Source organism: Acomys minous (genome assembly GCF_964271855.1).
Source record: "Acomys minous genome assembly, chromosome: 8".
NCBI classification, from domain to species: Eukaryota; Metazoa; Chordata; class Mammalia; order Rodentia; family Muridae; genus Acomys; species Acomys minous.
In genome coordinates, this window is record NC_140489.1 from 122319022 (window position 1) to 122334818 (window position 15797).

General features: G+C 34.0%; 1 protein-coding gene across 36 annotated transcripts in view; it reads right to left on the reverse strand.

The window, feature by feature from the left end:
- NRXN1 (neurexin 1) overlaps positions 1 to 15797 on the reverse strand; it is a 1076640-nt gene that overhangs the window by 117674 nt on the left and 943169 nt on the right. For 23 of the 36 annotated variants that reach the window (XM_084793840.1, XM_084793855.1, XM_084793818.1 and 20 more), the window contains 2 exons: positions 15671 to 15760; positions 13992 to 14311 (listed from right to left, as the gene is read on the reverse strand). In XM_084793840.1, the coding sequence (XP_084649966.1) occupies positions 13992 to 14311; positions 15671 to 15760 (410 nt within the window). The remainder of the gene's footprint in view (positions 1 to 13991; positions 14312 to 15670; positions 15761 to 15797) is intronic. The other 13 variants (XM_084793827.1, XM_084793825.1, XM_084793834.1 and 10 more) reach the window with 1 other exon arrangement.

Below are 15797 nucleotides of genomic sequence, written 5' to 3' on the forward strand. Positions count from 1 at the left end.
CTAGAGTTGTGCAAAGGTATTCAATGATTTGGAGCCATCATTTAAATACATTAATTCCAAGGTTGTCTGAATGAACCAACTACTCTCCAAGTTTTGAAATCCAACTCTCTAGCCACAGACAGAAAATGGAAAGGCTAACTTTGGAATGGACCATCAAAGATACAACACTCCAGAGAATTAAAAAAATGCTAAAGATAGATTGACGCTTATTTTTACATCATATTAATGACTCTAATTCTGAAAAATGCCAGTAAAAGAGGATCATTTCATTATCACCCCCTTCCCTACCTCAGTAAAGAAACAAAAACACAAAACGATGCTTGAATCTATGGTGTTCTGTTTTACCTTCACTGGTGGTCTCCAACTGATAGGCTGATTTACAGTTCTTTGTGTCTTGCTTTCTATCTTATGGAGCTTCCTTCTGGAGCTATGTGGAAAATGCTTATCACATACTGAAATGGAGTTTTTACTCCTAGTTCATTACCACAGATTTTTGTTAAACTAGTCTGAATATATTATAAAATTCTGAAAACTATATTTTAATTTTTATTTATAATTAATTCGTTCACCACCTCATTATATATATACATATATAATCACTTTATATATACACATAAGTATACAATATATGTATACATAACCTTTATATTGTGTGACTATGCATAAGACTGAGAAAATTTAGAATGAAGCAATGTATGCTTTACCCAGTGATAAGGTATGGACTCTATGTTTTCATTAATTTGTTAAAAAAAAAAAAACACTTTCTCATAGTCTGATTTGCACTGAGTAGTGCTACAGGCTATGAGCAAACATTAGCAATGCAAAGGTCTTGACTTCAAATATCTGTCAAAACCCCCGAAAAGGTTAAAAATTCTCATAGAAAGAATTATCCATGTGCATACATGGATGTTTGTTCATAGAGCTTTCTCATGTGTTATGTATGGATAGAGAAAACAGTTTCTGCTTAGCCTTGCTTGAGAATGAATCAAGTGAAATGCCAGGCATTAAAGTGACTAGCACTATGAATCTGAAGAAAGATTTAGAATCACACAGACTGTTTTAACATGGGAAGAAAAGAGGGAAGATGGAAATTACTAGCACTGAAAGGGAACACCTGGGCTATGCTGGTGTCTCAGTACTTTGTACTTTGTATGGAAGGTATAGCAAAGACAAAGTTTAGGCAGCGTGATCTATGCATGGTTTCTTGTCTGAAGCATGTCCACAAATAACTTAGGAACCTGTTATAATAACAAATAGGAACGGATGACGAAGCCACCTAACCACACCATGGCCAGCTGCAGTAATGAAAGCAATTACTCATGAAAACTACAATGAACATTCTTTTTTTTTTTTTCACAGCTGAAAATCCTCAGTTCACAAAGAGTAAATGGGTCCCATGCTGCCCTGGACTGCCTTGTCATCTGTCCTGTTCCAGGTGTTCTGTTGACTCATTCTAAAGTTATCAATAGCTGATGGTTAATGCCATACTTAGAAAACTCACACATGACAATGACACCACAGAATCTGTAAGAATATGTTTATCTTCTTTGTTTCTTGGTTGGTAGGTTTTGTTTGTTGATAGAGGGCCTCATGTAGCTACAGTTTACTTCAGTCTCATCTTGTAGCTGAGACTGACCCTCCATTTCTGATATCCTTGCCTGCACTTCCTCAGTGCTGAGACCATCTCCAGGCTTGCTCTTACATGTAGCGCTTGGGTGGAACCCAGGGCTCTGTGAATACTAGTTAAGCACTCTCCCAGCCCTGTATACATCAGAGTATTTAACGAATCTTTTTTCATCTCTCAGATATGATCAACAACCCTCAGAAATTTTCTTGAAGTAGAATATGCATACTTTCTCACAGCAAATAAAGTTATACTCCCTTTTAATTATGGACACAATAACACAGCATCACTTTCTAGCTCTTTACGCACTCTTTCAATACCTTACTCATGAGATAGGAGCTAAAAGATAATTTCAAGGGACAGAAATTATATATTCCCCTTGAGTATTCTAGGGTCAAATTTTCAATGCAGAATGTTGAATCATCTTGCAATAGCATGTGTAGCAATTACAGTAACTAGGACTCTTCACATGGTTCACTCATCTTGAGTGGGATATTGTAGTTTTCAAATCTTAGGGTAATACTGGATCATCAAAAATCACCAAAACTTTCTCTCTTCCAACACTTGAGTCATTTGCATGTCTGTGTGTGTTAACTGAAGTAGTACTTACCAACTGAAGGAAAAAAGGAAAATGAACAAATACGAAGACAAGAAAAAGGGTTGTGCCATACAACATTGAGGTGAAAATTTGAATGCCTACAATGTGGCCATGCCATGCTATGAGCTTTGATTTTTGCAAGTTTATTTGAAAATCCCAAGGAACCTCTCATGAGAAATGTGACCCTTAATTTCTGTCCCCTCACACTATCATGTGAGCAATTCAACAATAATGAGCCCACGCCTAAAGGGCAGAAAGGTAGCATGTGTGGTACATGTAGAGATGAAGATGATTCAGGCCCATTCATATGTCTCTCAAGAAATGTATATGTCCTGCTACATCAGAAAACTTTAACAATAGATGGAAAAGGTGCTGCGACCACTACCAGTATCACAGGTACAGACTAAATGATGACATCTATTCTAGAAGGCGCTTTTTATAAATACAACGTTAAACATACCAAGAAAAAAAGGTGGGTGATTATAGTCAAGATAGTGCCTAGCACATAGCCAACACTCTGGTGAAGTGCAATAATAGAAATACGTTGCCAGTGTTCTTGTTACTATGAAAGGACTAAAATATCTTCCTGTGTACATTTGTCTCTGAGCTTCAGTTGTATTCGTGGTACTCTTAGGAGACTCAAAGTCTGTGATACTCTGAAGCTTTACCATTGTTGATGCAGAACATCTTCGAATTTGTATAAGGACTCATTAAAGTTCAAGAGCTAGGGGACATGGTTCTTGTCATAAGATCCTGATCTGAGATCTCTCTCAACCTCAAGAATAACATATTCATACCTAGTAAAGGCATTGTATGCATGAACTGTACAAAATTCATCCAGGAATTATCAATATTAGGTAAAAGTATAATAGATATGTAGGATAATTATAGGATGGAAAAACACACATACATTGGTATATTCCTTTTCTCTTTCTTCTTTCAGAGAGAGAGAGAGAGAGAGAGAGAGAGAGAGAGAGAGAGAGAGAGAGAGATTGAGAAAGAGACAGAGACAGAAAGACAGACACACTATGCAACCTTGGCCAGCCTCAAACTGACAAGCCATCTTGCCTTTCCTAGTGTGTGGGTAACAGCTATATTTCACCAAGAATATCTCTTATTTTGTCTCTTAAGTTATGCCTCTGACTACAGACTGTTAAAACTTACTGCTTTTTTTATTTTATTTTTTTGATGAGGAAAAACAAGCTTGCACATTTTATCCATAACTGGAATTTCATATGTACATGCTTTCATTTTATAGTCACATTTTATATGTTAAAAATAAATAAAAATTAATATAAAACAAAAACAACAGAAATTAGCAAAGAATATGAAAAACTAGTTTTCAGAAGTCAGTAAGAATGCTTCTCCAATAGGCTAGCCACAAATTATTGCTTAATATTACAGATACCTATCAGCTTAAGATTTTGTATAAATAGCACAGTGATGAAGCAGAGTGAAACTTACTTAGTTCATGCCTCATAAAACCCTTCTCTTGAGGATACAGACTAATGATGCATATATATATATATATATATATATATATATATATATATATATATGTTTACAAAAATTTCCAGTGATATCAGAAGATAAGAAAACTTAATACATGCTCTAGAAAAAGGTCAGAAACTATCTCACATAAATTTATTTAGTAACCCTGACATTAATTTATTGAATAAATTTTAATTGCTTTACATGTCATAAATGACAAGAAAATTAAGCACATATACAGATGCAGTTATCACTTTATGATGATTATGTATAAGAAAAGAATAAATCACTGAGTCTATTTTAAGCATACAAATATATTCAGAGACAAGGGATTTATAAAATATTAGCACAAATTACATATAGTGGTGATCAAATGAGAACATTAATATAGAAGTATATTCTTTATTTTATCAAAATATGTTTTGCCCTATAAAAGAATAAACATCTTAGAGAAGATACCAAGTCACCAATCCTCTTTCACTGAAATGATTGCCATGGGTTAATTCAATGCAATTTTATTTTATGTCTCCAATGCTGATTAAGGAAGCATCAAAGGAAATTATATCAAGAGCTATAAACTCAATCTCATTCACTCACAGTTGGATTGCTTTATGTGTTTTCTACCTGAATATGAAATGAATTTTTTAACTCCCTAATCAACACATGCAATTGAGGGAGATACTGTACTTAAATGTGCAAGATCAAATACTAACTGGACATTAACCTGTTAGTAACTAGGAATCATTTACCAGACACTTACCAAATGCTTTGTCCTTATTAACTTGAAGCTTGCAGGTAGACAGGGAAGGTTTCAGAAGAGTATGGCACCAGTGGTTTCACTGTTGTTCATCAGTGTTTCACCACCAAGACTGCCCTAAAATTGCTGTATATTTATTGTTGGAGCCACTCTCCTACTAATAGTCAGTGACAACTCTCTATGTGATATTTTTAATGAGAATGACTCACCATAGGTTCATATAGTTGAATACTTGGTCTGTAGTTGGTGGAACTGTTTAGAAAGAATTAAAAACTATGGCCTTGTTGGTAGAGATGTGGCCTCCACTGAGGGCGGAGTGAGCCTTAAGACTTCAACAGCTCACACCAGGCTCAGTTTTCTTTTCTTCTTCTTCTTCTTTTCTTCTTCTTCTTCTTCTTCTTCTTCTTCTTCTTCTTCTTCTTCTTCTTCTTCTTTTTCTTCTCTCCTCTCTCTCTCTCTCTCTCTCTCTCTCTCTCTCTCTCTCTCTCTCTCCTGTTTGTGGATAAGAGCTAATCTCTCAGCTACTGCTCTATAGCCATGCCTACCTGTTTCTTCCCACTGGTCATGTACTCACCTCTGAAACTGTGAAGTAGTCTCCAACTAAAATGCTTTCTTTTATAAGTTGCCTTGGTCGTGGTGTCTCCTCACAGCACGGCGTAACTAAGTACAGTCAGTGTCACTATCAGTTCTTTACTACTCCCCCTTCTCATCCTCACATTCTTGTAGAAACAATGCCTCTTCAATTCAAAGAGAATTTAGCCTTATATATGCCATGCATTTAATACTTTGAATCAGACAAAAAATTCAGTTAATTTAAAAAATAAAGAAACTAGCTGTCAAGGTTATAGAGACATTTTTATTTCTTGAGGAATACTTCTCAAGCATAGCTGTCATACAGTAGCAACAATATGTGCTAGGTATTTTAGTGAATTATTTTATGTTTTAGGATGAATAATATGAAAATTCCACTTATTAGCAGTAAAATTGCTTAAATAACTACAGATTGATATAGTTCTTATCCTACCTTGAGTCAGATAATCCTCACTATAATATTATGCAGCTGTGCTGTCACTTTTATATGGAAGAAGTTAGAATGTTGTGAAGTAAAGAAACAATTAGACAATTGGCATTTATCAAGGCACAGTAGAATCCTTGACTCTACGTTATCCTGATTCTTCATAGACCAAACTCTCTGGAAGAATGAAACTCACCATCTTACCCTTCTTGGTGGACAGTATGAGCCATACTTTTTTCATATTTAAAGTTTTATTCTGTAAGAATTTTCTTATGTAACAATGTATTTTTATCTAATCTATGCTTGCTTCACTATTCCAACTTTTCTAAGAGCTCACCTAATAAACATCCCTCCTAAATATATGTCCCTATTTTTCAAACTCATTATGTTAATTAATGTTGTGCATATGTGTATGAATATAAGGCCACACATTGGAGTGGAAACAACTTGTCAAGGGACCTATAGCTTTTAATTTCCCAGATGCTATCAACTTTCAGTAGATTTAAAGCTGCCCTTATTCTGACTACAGCATTAATCATATTTATAAGCAATGCCTGAAGACCTACAAGTGGGAGTGATACAACACAATCAAAAGTTGTGCAACAGTCAGGACTCAAAGAGTTTTTCTTGGTGTGATCTTAGACAAACTGCTCACATATCTAAGGGTAATATTTTCAAAGTTGTAACACAGGCAAGGAGTATTTGCTTAGTTTTGTGGAGATTACTGAGCTGCACAAAATAGATTTGCAGAAACTACAGAACTATGAAAACATATGAAGTTAGCATGATGTTGAAGATGACCAAAAAATACCAAAATCCACCCTTTGAAACTGAATGACAGAACTGAAGAATTGAAGAATTATAACCTTGAGAGTTTGGGTCTTCGGAATAACAAAGCTAGGTGTTCTATTGTTTTGAAGAACATTAAAAAAAAATATATCCTGTGGGGAAACTTAGGACTTTAAGGACACTGGATCTCCTTTTTTGCCTTTGTAGCATAGTAATTAGAAAAGGGAATTTATCTTTTAGTGCCATATAAATATTTATAGATGATTACATTGTTTTAATATGTTAATATTAAACAAAACGAAAATACAATTAATGGATTATGCCATAGTTTGGAATTTTGATACCATTCAACAAATGTTGAATTATAGAATTGCTGGTTGATTCATTGACTTGGTCATTCAAATCAATGCATCAAAATACTAAGATCAGTGAGTAAAAGATACCATAATTTGTAAACTCAAGAAATGAGATGACAATTCACATAAACTTATCTATAAGGAGTGCAGAGAAATAGACCTCAACTAGCCTATAGGAGTGTGTCAGGAAGATATGTGAAGGAAAGAGACTGGCAGATGACAAGACTTCTGGAGGTCACTGTGCAGTGCAGTAGCATCTCACCAAATGTAGAAATGAATCATTCAGGAAGCAAATAAAAAGCAGGCTACAAATGGTGTCAGGTATCTGCCCTTCATATGTTTGGATGGGTCAATGAAAGAAATTATGTAATTACATTTGCATTTTCAAAACAATAATTTGATATGTTGGTGGAAATTCACAATGGATATTGTTAAAATTTTAAGAAAGTCAGGGCTGGCTGTTTATTTATTAGAATAAGTAGTAAGTGTACAATAATATTCACTTTAAATAATATCAAAGTTTTATCAGGTGTCATACTTCATGAATTGTATTTGTTTATCTGAAATGAATGTTTTAAAAAGCAATGAAACAAATTCAGTGATGAAATGTGGGCCTCGCATGTCATGCTTTATCACCAGTACCTCCTTCCAAAATAAATTCTTCATCATCATCATCATCATCATCATCATCATCATCATCATCATCATCCTACTACTACTACTAATAATAGATGATAGGTAGATAGGTAGATAGATAGATAGATAGATAGATAGATAGATAGATAGATATAAATTAGTTCTAAGAAGAGACCAGGTGTAAGGGCAGTAGACAAATTCCCCTTAAAATACTCGAAATAGAAGACAGCTTGCACTAAGCTATGCAGTTTCCATCTCTCCCTACTTCCCAGTGGAGTGAAGGAATACCATAAAACCACAGCTCTTGGACTTCTGTCTCATCCTCAGACACGTACACACACTCTAGGATCAGATTACAATTCTGATTTAGTTAAGATACTCAGACGTTGGAGGAGGTAGGCCATGAGCAGGGACAGCATATTTTCGTGTCTCTTTTGTTCCTTGCCCAGGCTTCTAAATCCCAAACTAAGCAATTAGCTGCCACTGGTACAGTCCTCAGAAGATGCAGAGCTCTGGACATCAGGATATGTCTGAACAATAACATTTAAGTGTCTTTTGGTAACTGATGACTTTATCAATAGTCATCTATGTTCATTTATTCAAAATGAAATTTCATCTTTTGTTCCTTCTAACACACCCATTCCCTTGGAACTCGCTAATAATTTTCTCCTGTGACATCTGACATTCCACAGGAAGTATGCTTTGTGTTTTTTTTGTTTCTTTCTTTGACTGTTATCTTCTTCAACTACAATATGTTTTATGGAAGAAAGTCTAATTGTTTTACAGTGCTGTATTTTCGATGACTAAATAGTTTCTGGCTTGGAGTAAGTGCTGTGCAAATGTGTTATGTTAAGGTAGTTAGCCAATGAATGAGAGCACTTATTGTCATGGTCCAGCCTTGTCAGAAGGCATCTCAAGAACAGGTTTACATATGCAAGGGGAACATCTTTTCATCCACTCAAACATCCAGACCCCAAAGGATATGCACTATGCATCCTGGCCTTAAAATAAAACCCTTTAAGTGTGCACTTCTGATACTAGCAAGGAGAGATTAAAAACACCTATAGAGCTCCTGCTTGTCCACAATTAAGATTATAATGAATTATACTCTTTTCAATAGGCACAATTAGTTTCAGAGAACATGCTTTTGTATATACTTTAAAATCTCTGACCAAGTGTTTTTCTTTCCAACATGCACTAAAGGTGGCTATAAAATTATACATAATTTAGGGGGATTCAGTAAAACAACTAGATTAGGAAAAATAAAATTAATTATTCATGTCACCGGTAGTCTAAAAATGCAAAGTGGTTATCAGGAACATGCATAATTATAAGTAACACTGTTATTCTTTAATAATGAAGCCACAGTAAAGGTTAATTAATATTTTTAATAAAAATAAAAATTTATACTTGAGAGTTACAAAATGTACTTTATTAATCCTAAATATTTTCAGAGAAATATACACACACTGTGCATATATTTTTCACATAAACAGTCTTCATTTTTCATGAGTAGCTCCAAAGCTTCCAGGAAGCAATGGCATTATCCAAGATAATAAACATTTCTTCTCACTTGAACACAAATTGGGTTTCTTTTCACAAAATCTTGAATGATTGTCAAGTATCAATGACAGATGTGATGTACACATTTATCTGATAACCAGAGGGTTTTTAACTCTCAAAGTCCTTTACCTTGAATAGGTATACTGACTTGCCTGAAAAACTTCATTGCTGAGACCTGAGAATGGTTCAAGACATCTGTGTGCTGACTGATTCTGTCTCCATCTATATCAGTTTGCAATCATTTGAAATACACCCATCCAGTAAAAACAACAGCAACAGCAAACCCGGAATCTCTTAAAACATTGCTTTCTCAACTTTCTCAAGGTTGTTTTGAAGTAAAATGATGAAACAAAATGATGTGGATTCTACAAACCAAGTCAAGATACCACAGCTTCAGCTACATATATGCTGAGTGGTGTTCAATATTTACTATTCTTATGAAGTATGATTCTCTTATAAAATTAAGTTTTATATGTGTAAAACAAAGATCATGGTACAACACAGTTTGTATATAGAAGAAAATGTTTCTGAGAGTCAAAAAGAACGACCCTCACTATTTACATCAGAATAACAGGTGTACATGGGAATGCTTAGAGCCAACCAGGATTTGTAGCCATCCATCAAAAAGAAAGGGGTAAAAATCTATGCTTCACTAAGTAATGAGATAGGAACTAATTAAGCACATCAAGACCAGCATCAATTAAAATTAAGAACTGAGAAGAGCTCCAGAGAGTCCTAGTGACTCACTTATTACAGAGAGGCAACAGTGCCAATATGCAGGGATGTTCATCAGTCTTTCAAACCCCAGGACACTATGGGTACTTGTGCTGACAGTAAGACCCAGTTTCTGACTTGACATGCTATTTCTATTACACTATGTTTTCTGTAAAAAAAAATTTACTAAGGTTCTAAATTATCTAGTCTGCATATAGTGCGTAAAATAATCATGAAGGGAAGAACAGAGAATATCAACGATATGCTACAAAGTAATATAATCCGAGGATAGGAAAAAGTCATGATATTGACATTAAAACAAACATCACATTAGCAATAAATAAGTAAATGCTTATTCTAAAAAGAAAAAGGTTAAGATGCTCCCATGTTTTCTTTCAGTCATTTATGTAAAGATCCATGCAGAAGTAATTCACCCAGGACAAAGCCCTTAGCAGGTAAAATTTTTGCATGATGGTCTACAACACCAAATAGCTCACAATGGATGAATTGTGCTGATACTTTTTTTTATGGGACTAGCCTTACAGGAAGTAATTAAGCCTTATAGAGACCTGTCAACTTAATTGTTACAGTAAAAAAGATGCATAAATGCTATAAAATCTATGTAAAATCTATCGGTATTGTCCTGTTCATCTTTGTTTATTATTATTATTCTAAATCATTCAAGGTTAAGATGGTAGTATAAAAATTGATCATCACTCAGAATAAAATATTCTTTTTCTTTTTAGCTCGTAAAGCATATTCATTTTTAAGAGGAAATGTCGATGGGTTTTGCAGATGATATTTTGAACATTCCTCTATTCACTGACTCTATGAAACCTGAAAAACATTTCTCACCAAGTCCTTGTTCTGCTGAATAAAAGTCAGACCATCCATTTGAAATGAATCCAATTTAACTCTAGTAGACCAAAAATCTGTCTCCTCGGTTCTAAAACATGCCACAACCCCTAACAACATTGTCATTGTCACATAAGTAGCCCAGTGTTATCACTGAGGAAAATATACTTTGAAAAAACAGTACAGTGTGACTTTAGAAAAATGAAATAACCCCATTCCTACACAATTTGGTGAGGAACTTGATAAAAGCAGGCAGATGATTCACCTAATCTTTCATTAATTTATAATGTTTCCAGACTTGAGATTTGTATTCTAAATAATTCATTATTAAAAATTTAGGATATTTGTATGATTTTAATCAATGAAACACTGTATCTATATGCATCTACACATCAAGATCTATCTATCTATCTATTTATTTATCTATCTATCTACTTATCTATCTATCATATATATGCATATATATGTATATACCAATAAAGTCTTTGTATTTAGAGGGCAATCAAAAATCAAATTTTGGAATAAAAATTTTAAATTATCCTTTTACTAAAAATAATTAGCTTCTTTATAGTGATTTTACCTCTTTCATAAGGTGTGCTGGATTAACTTAAATAATAAACATGTGATTATGAAAGTATTTCAAAATTATTTCTAAATGTAAGACATTGTCTTTTCCACTGAATATCATTAGCAGCCGAATGTCTGTAACAAATTAATCCAAATTATTACATTGTTGCTACTGCTCTATGAAAATATAAATATTTAAAATATGTGCTTTTAAAAGAACACAGTAATCTATTTAAGTCAATATCTCCTCAAATGACTCAGGTAATCATTAAATGATTAGATTATTTCTATAAACCACTGTTGCCCTTGAACTTGGAATAGCTATGAGAGACTCTTTTCATTGTTTATGTTTAAGATGCAAGTAATATATTTATTCAGAGTGTAAAAATTAAAGCAAATTCAAAAAGTTAGGAAGTGTATTGATGACATGTCAAAAAATGGAGCAAAATAGTATCAAGTCTCATTATTTAATTGCCTGATACATCTAATAATTTCCTCTTCATTTTTTCCTTCATTCCTTTTTTCTTTTTTATTATTTATTTATTCATTCATATTACATCTCAATTGTAATTCCATCTCTTTATCCTCCTATTCCTCCCTCCCTCCCACTTTCACCCTATTCCCCTCCCTTATGACTACTGAGGGTGACCTCCTCCCCCTGTATATGCTCATAGGGTATCAAATCTCTTCTTGGTAGCCTGCTATCCTTCCTCTGAGTTCCACTGGGCCTCCCCAACAAGGGGATGTGGTCAAATATGGGGTTCATGTGAAAGTCAGAAAAAAAAGAAAGAAAGTCAGACCCCACTCTTCACTCATCTGTGGAGAATGTCCTCTCCATTGGCTAGATCTGGATAGGGATTTGATGTTTGCTGCACATATTATCCTTGGTTGGTGCCATAGTTTGAGCAGAACCTCTGGGCCCAGATCTGTCCATCCTAATGTTCTTCTTGTAGGTTTCTAGGACCCTCTGGATCCTTTTATTTCCCCATTCCTCCATGTTTCTCTCGCCTAGAATCCTGACTTTTTTCTTTGTTAATTGACAATTACTTAACACTTTTTTCTTTCTATTAATGAGCTTTATAAAATACTGTTCTCTTTATATTTGTCTTTTAAATCAAAATTATTTTCACACATAATTTTTACACACATATATTGTTATATGCAGATATAAATTAATAATGATTGTGATTTTTCCTTCTGTAAGACACATGCAAGTTTATCTAAAACTTTTGGCTATTTAATTAATTAAGAATGTTACAGGCTTAGTAAGAAAAGTGCTGAACCTTTCAAGTTTTAGTTACAGAAACATTTCCAACTCTGAATAATACACTTTAATACTATTTTCAGAACAATTTTATGTAAAAGAAATATTTTAAAAATTGTTTTCAATTTAAATTTTCCTGTTTCACATTCTCCTTGGCATGATAATCCTCACCAGCTGCACAACAACAAATCCCTAATGAAATATAAGTAAAGCATCTCTAGCAACATGAGCAAGCAGGAATCTGTCTAAAGTCTCAAGTATGCATCCAAGGAGCTGAGTACTGTGTCATCAACAATGGAACAAATCTACACACAGTAATGATAATCCATAAAATTATGCTTTTCCAAGTAAATATCATAATAAAATTGATACCATGAAGGCAGGGACTTATGCTTATGTCCTCATACCCAAAACTCAATCTGTACATGTAAACTGCAATCAATAATCAATAACTATGTATTAGAGTATGTGCTATGAGGCAGTCAACTTTATATTGTAGCCTGATGACAAGAAAAATGAAAACCTAAATTAAGTAAAACGTGGGCTAATATATGATAAAATATGCAATGTAGCACTACATCACATTTATGAATTTACATTTCAACATTTAATTGGTTTTCTTGCCCCCTCCATGGGTAAACACTATCTTTTATTTTTCTTATTTATTTTCTATCACTGCATATCATTCAACGTAAAAATCGGAATGCATTTTGTCTTTTATAACACATCTTAGTGACATGACAGATCACGGTCACAAATAGCACGGGCTTTCTAGTCTTCTCTGTCCACATCTGATCATCCGTTTCAAGCACTTGATCCAGAAATTCTTAAAACATCTGTTGTAATTTGTTTTCCCCTTTGAAATGCCATTTCCCAGATAGGTAAGAATCATAGATTTGAAAAATATTTATGTGCCACCTACTGAAGACATTCATTATTGAAAGCAAAATGAAGCCACCAATCTTGAACAGTGAAAATAGAAAATTCTGAAGGAATTAACAAACGAATACATGCAAAGTCCATAAATATCAAAAAAGGACCTCATTTAATCTAATAGCACTTTGGCAGCATCAATAGTGTTTAATTAGTCTTCATCATTGTTTTCTGATGCAATGCCAATGACTAGATCCGCACATCATCCAGGCAACTGATAAGTATTTTACCATTGAATTCATAAACTTTCAAACTGTATCAATGTCACATTTAAAAATTCTATTTTTTGGAAGTCACAGACACAAAATTTAGTAGTAAAGTCTATGCAAATGTGAATAACTATGTATCATATAAAATATCTTCACTGAAGACAGTTTAAGTAGTATCGTCACCGTCAGGTAACCGAATGAGCATTTTTCTCATGAATAGAAATGAGGTCCATCATTTACCATGAAGTCCACACAAGTACCCTTTTTACTATGATGACTTGCTAAGATTAAATAAACAAAACCTTCCAAAATGCCAAAATTAATTCACTTCTTTTCTAACCATAAAAGTAATAACAGATCTTCCCCCACCAGTAGTGCCAAACCAATGTTATGGAATCAAGCTAACAACTAACAAACCAAACATTTTTTTGTCTGCAGACTTCTCAACAAAAACATACACAAATATCATATTCATACAAGACGGACCACATACGCAGTTTCCAAGTAAGACCAGTACACAAGATCCAATACAAAATCTTGCTTAGAAAAACACATAGGCAGAAAAGCCCACTTTTCATGATCACAGATCTGAAACAAAGGGATGGCATGCATGCTCTCACCTGGCTGATGGGCTCTTTTGTGGGGGGCTTTCCTCTTCTAGCTGTGCTGGTAGCCAGGGTTGTGGTGGTCTCCATGATTGAGGTGGACATCTCTGACTGCATGGCAGTGGCTGTCGACTCAGTTGTCATAGAGGAAGGCACTTCACCAACCAGCCTCACATTCCCCACTATGGCGATGTTGGCATCATTCTCTGCGGCCATATTCAGAACTTTCAAGCCATTGTAGTAAAGCCCAGAGAGCTGGCCCTGGAAGGGCTGGCCCTGCTCTTTCCCGCCAATTATTATGGTTGCTTGGCTATTGAAGATTGTGAGCTGACGCCCTGTAAAAATAATATTACATACATGCAAAAGTGTTGATTGTGAACTCTAAATTTTACAAAGGATGATAAAACAGATCTTTCATGGGGTGGATAATGAAAGCAATAAACTATAAGAGAGGCGTTTAACTCATAATTCATTGCTTAGAAATGAGGTGTCCATGAAATGCATAATTACTGCCAAATACTTATAAATTGTTAACATATTATAAATGTAGTGCCTTTGCTAAAAGACCAATCAAACATATGTTTTATAAATCAGTTTTTAGTGTAACCTCTTTTCCTTTGCCTCAAGAGCTTACTGTTGGCCTCTCAAATTTAAATTGCTAAATTTAAAAAGGGTCTCATATCTAACATTTCAAATATTTGTTATCCTCAAGTAACCTCTGAAATAAACTAATCTGTAGGAGCTAAAGTCTAATTTTAAGTTTTATTGTAAAACTTTCATAATTCATATAATGCCCATGCAACTCTATGTGCTGTTCTTTAGAAATGTTTATTTTTTGGAAGTCAATAATCCATTGTTAGTTCAATTATTCTACTTTTCGGCAATCATACTGAAAGGAAATGAATGGTTTCCATTGAGCTTGTCAGAGACAAAAAAGTTTCAAATGTATTTTTCTGATTGGCTTTCAGCAAGTCTATCAAAACAGAACAAAATAAAATGAAAAAAGAACAGCTTCAGATGTAAAAAGCGGCTTCAGGAATGATACACAAACCAATGGAGAAATTATGGCACAATTCCATCAAACAGTCCTAGCAACAGTACCATTATCATCAAATGGAGACTCCAGCGTGAGCAGAGTTCCCTCTGCTCATAAAGCATGCACACGACTTTAAGTTCAGTTTAATTGGGGTTTGTTCCCAAATGTTCTCAGAAGCTTGCAAACGTTAAAGGGACTATATTTTGACTGGCAATTCATATTGCCCACTATTTAAGATTCCTAGAGTTTAAACAAAGAGTTTTTTTTTTCAGGACCATGATAAAGATATCCAAACTACATATATTTTAGTTAATAATTTAGAGGCTAGAACATGGATATAATCTATAAATGATTTATCATTTTTGGTTAGTGCTTGCTCTGAGTACCTTCATAGATTGAGTTAGTGGATTATATTTAACAGTCCCTTTAACCTTAAGTTAACTGGGTAAGATTATTAAACCGTTGGTACTTCTAAAAATGTATAGAAATTATTATACAAGGTATGCAAATATTACTATCTACATTTTACTGTTTTAAATTTGTTTTAAATTTAGTTTTACGGAAAATTTATTTTTTATGTTTATTAGTGTTACAATGAAGTACTACTTGGTTATGTTCAAATTATTTTTTTATTTGAAGTTTTAATCAATGTTTTTACCTTTGTCGAGTAGCCATTCATCAACTACTCGACCAAGTCGATATGGAATTCGCTGTCTAGCAATCGCCAGGCGCTCGTTATCATTGTTTCCTTTAAAGTTTAAAGAGACATTTCATTGGTTAAAATC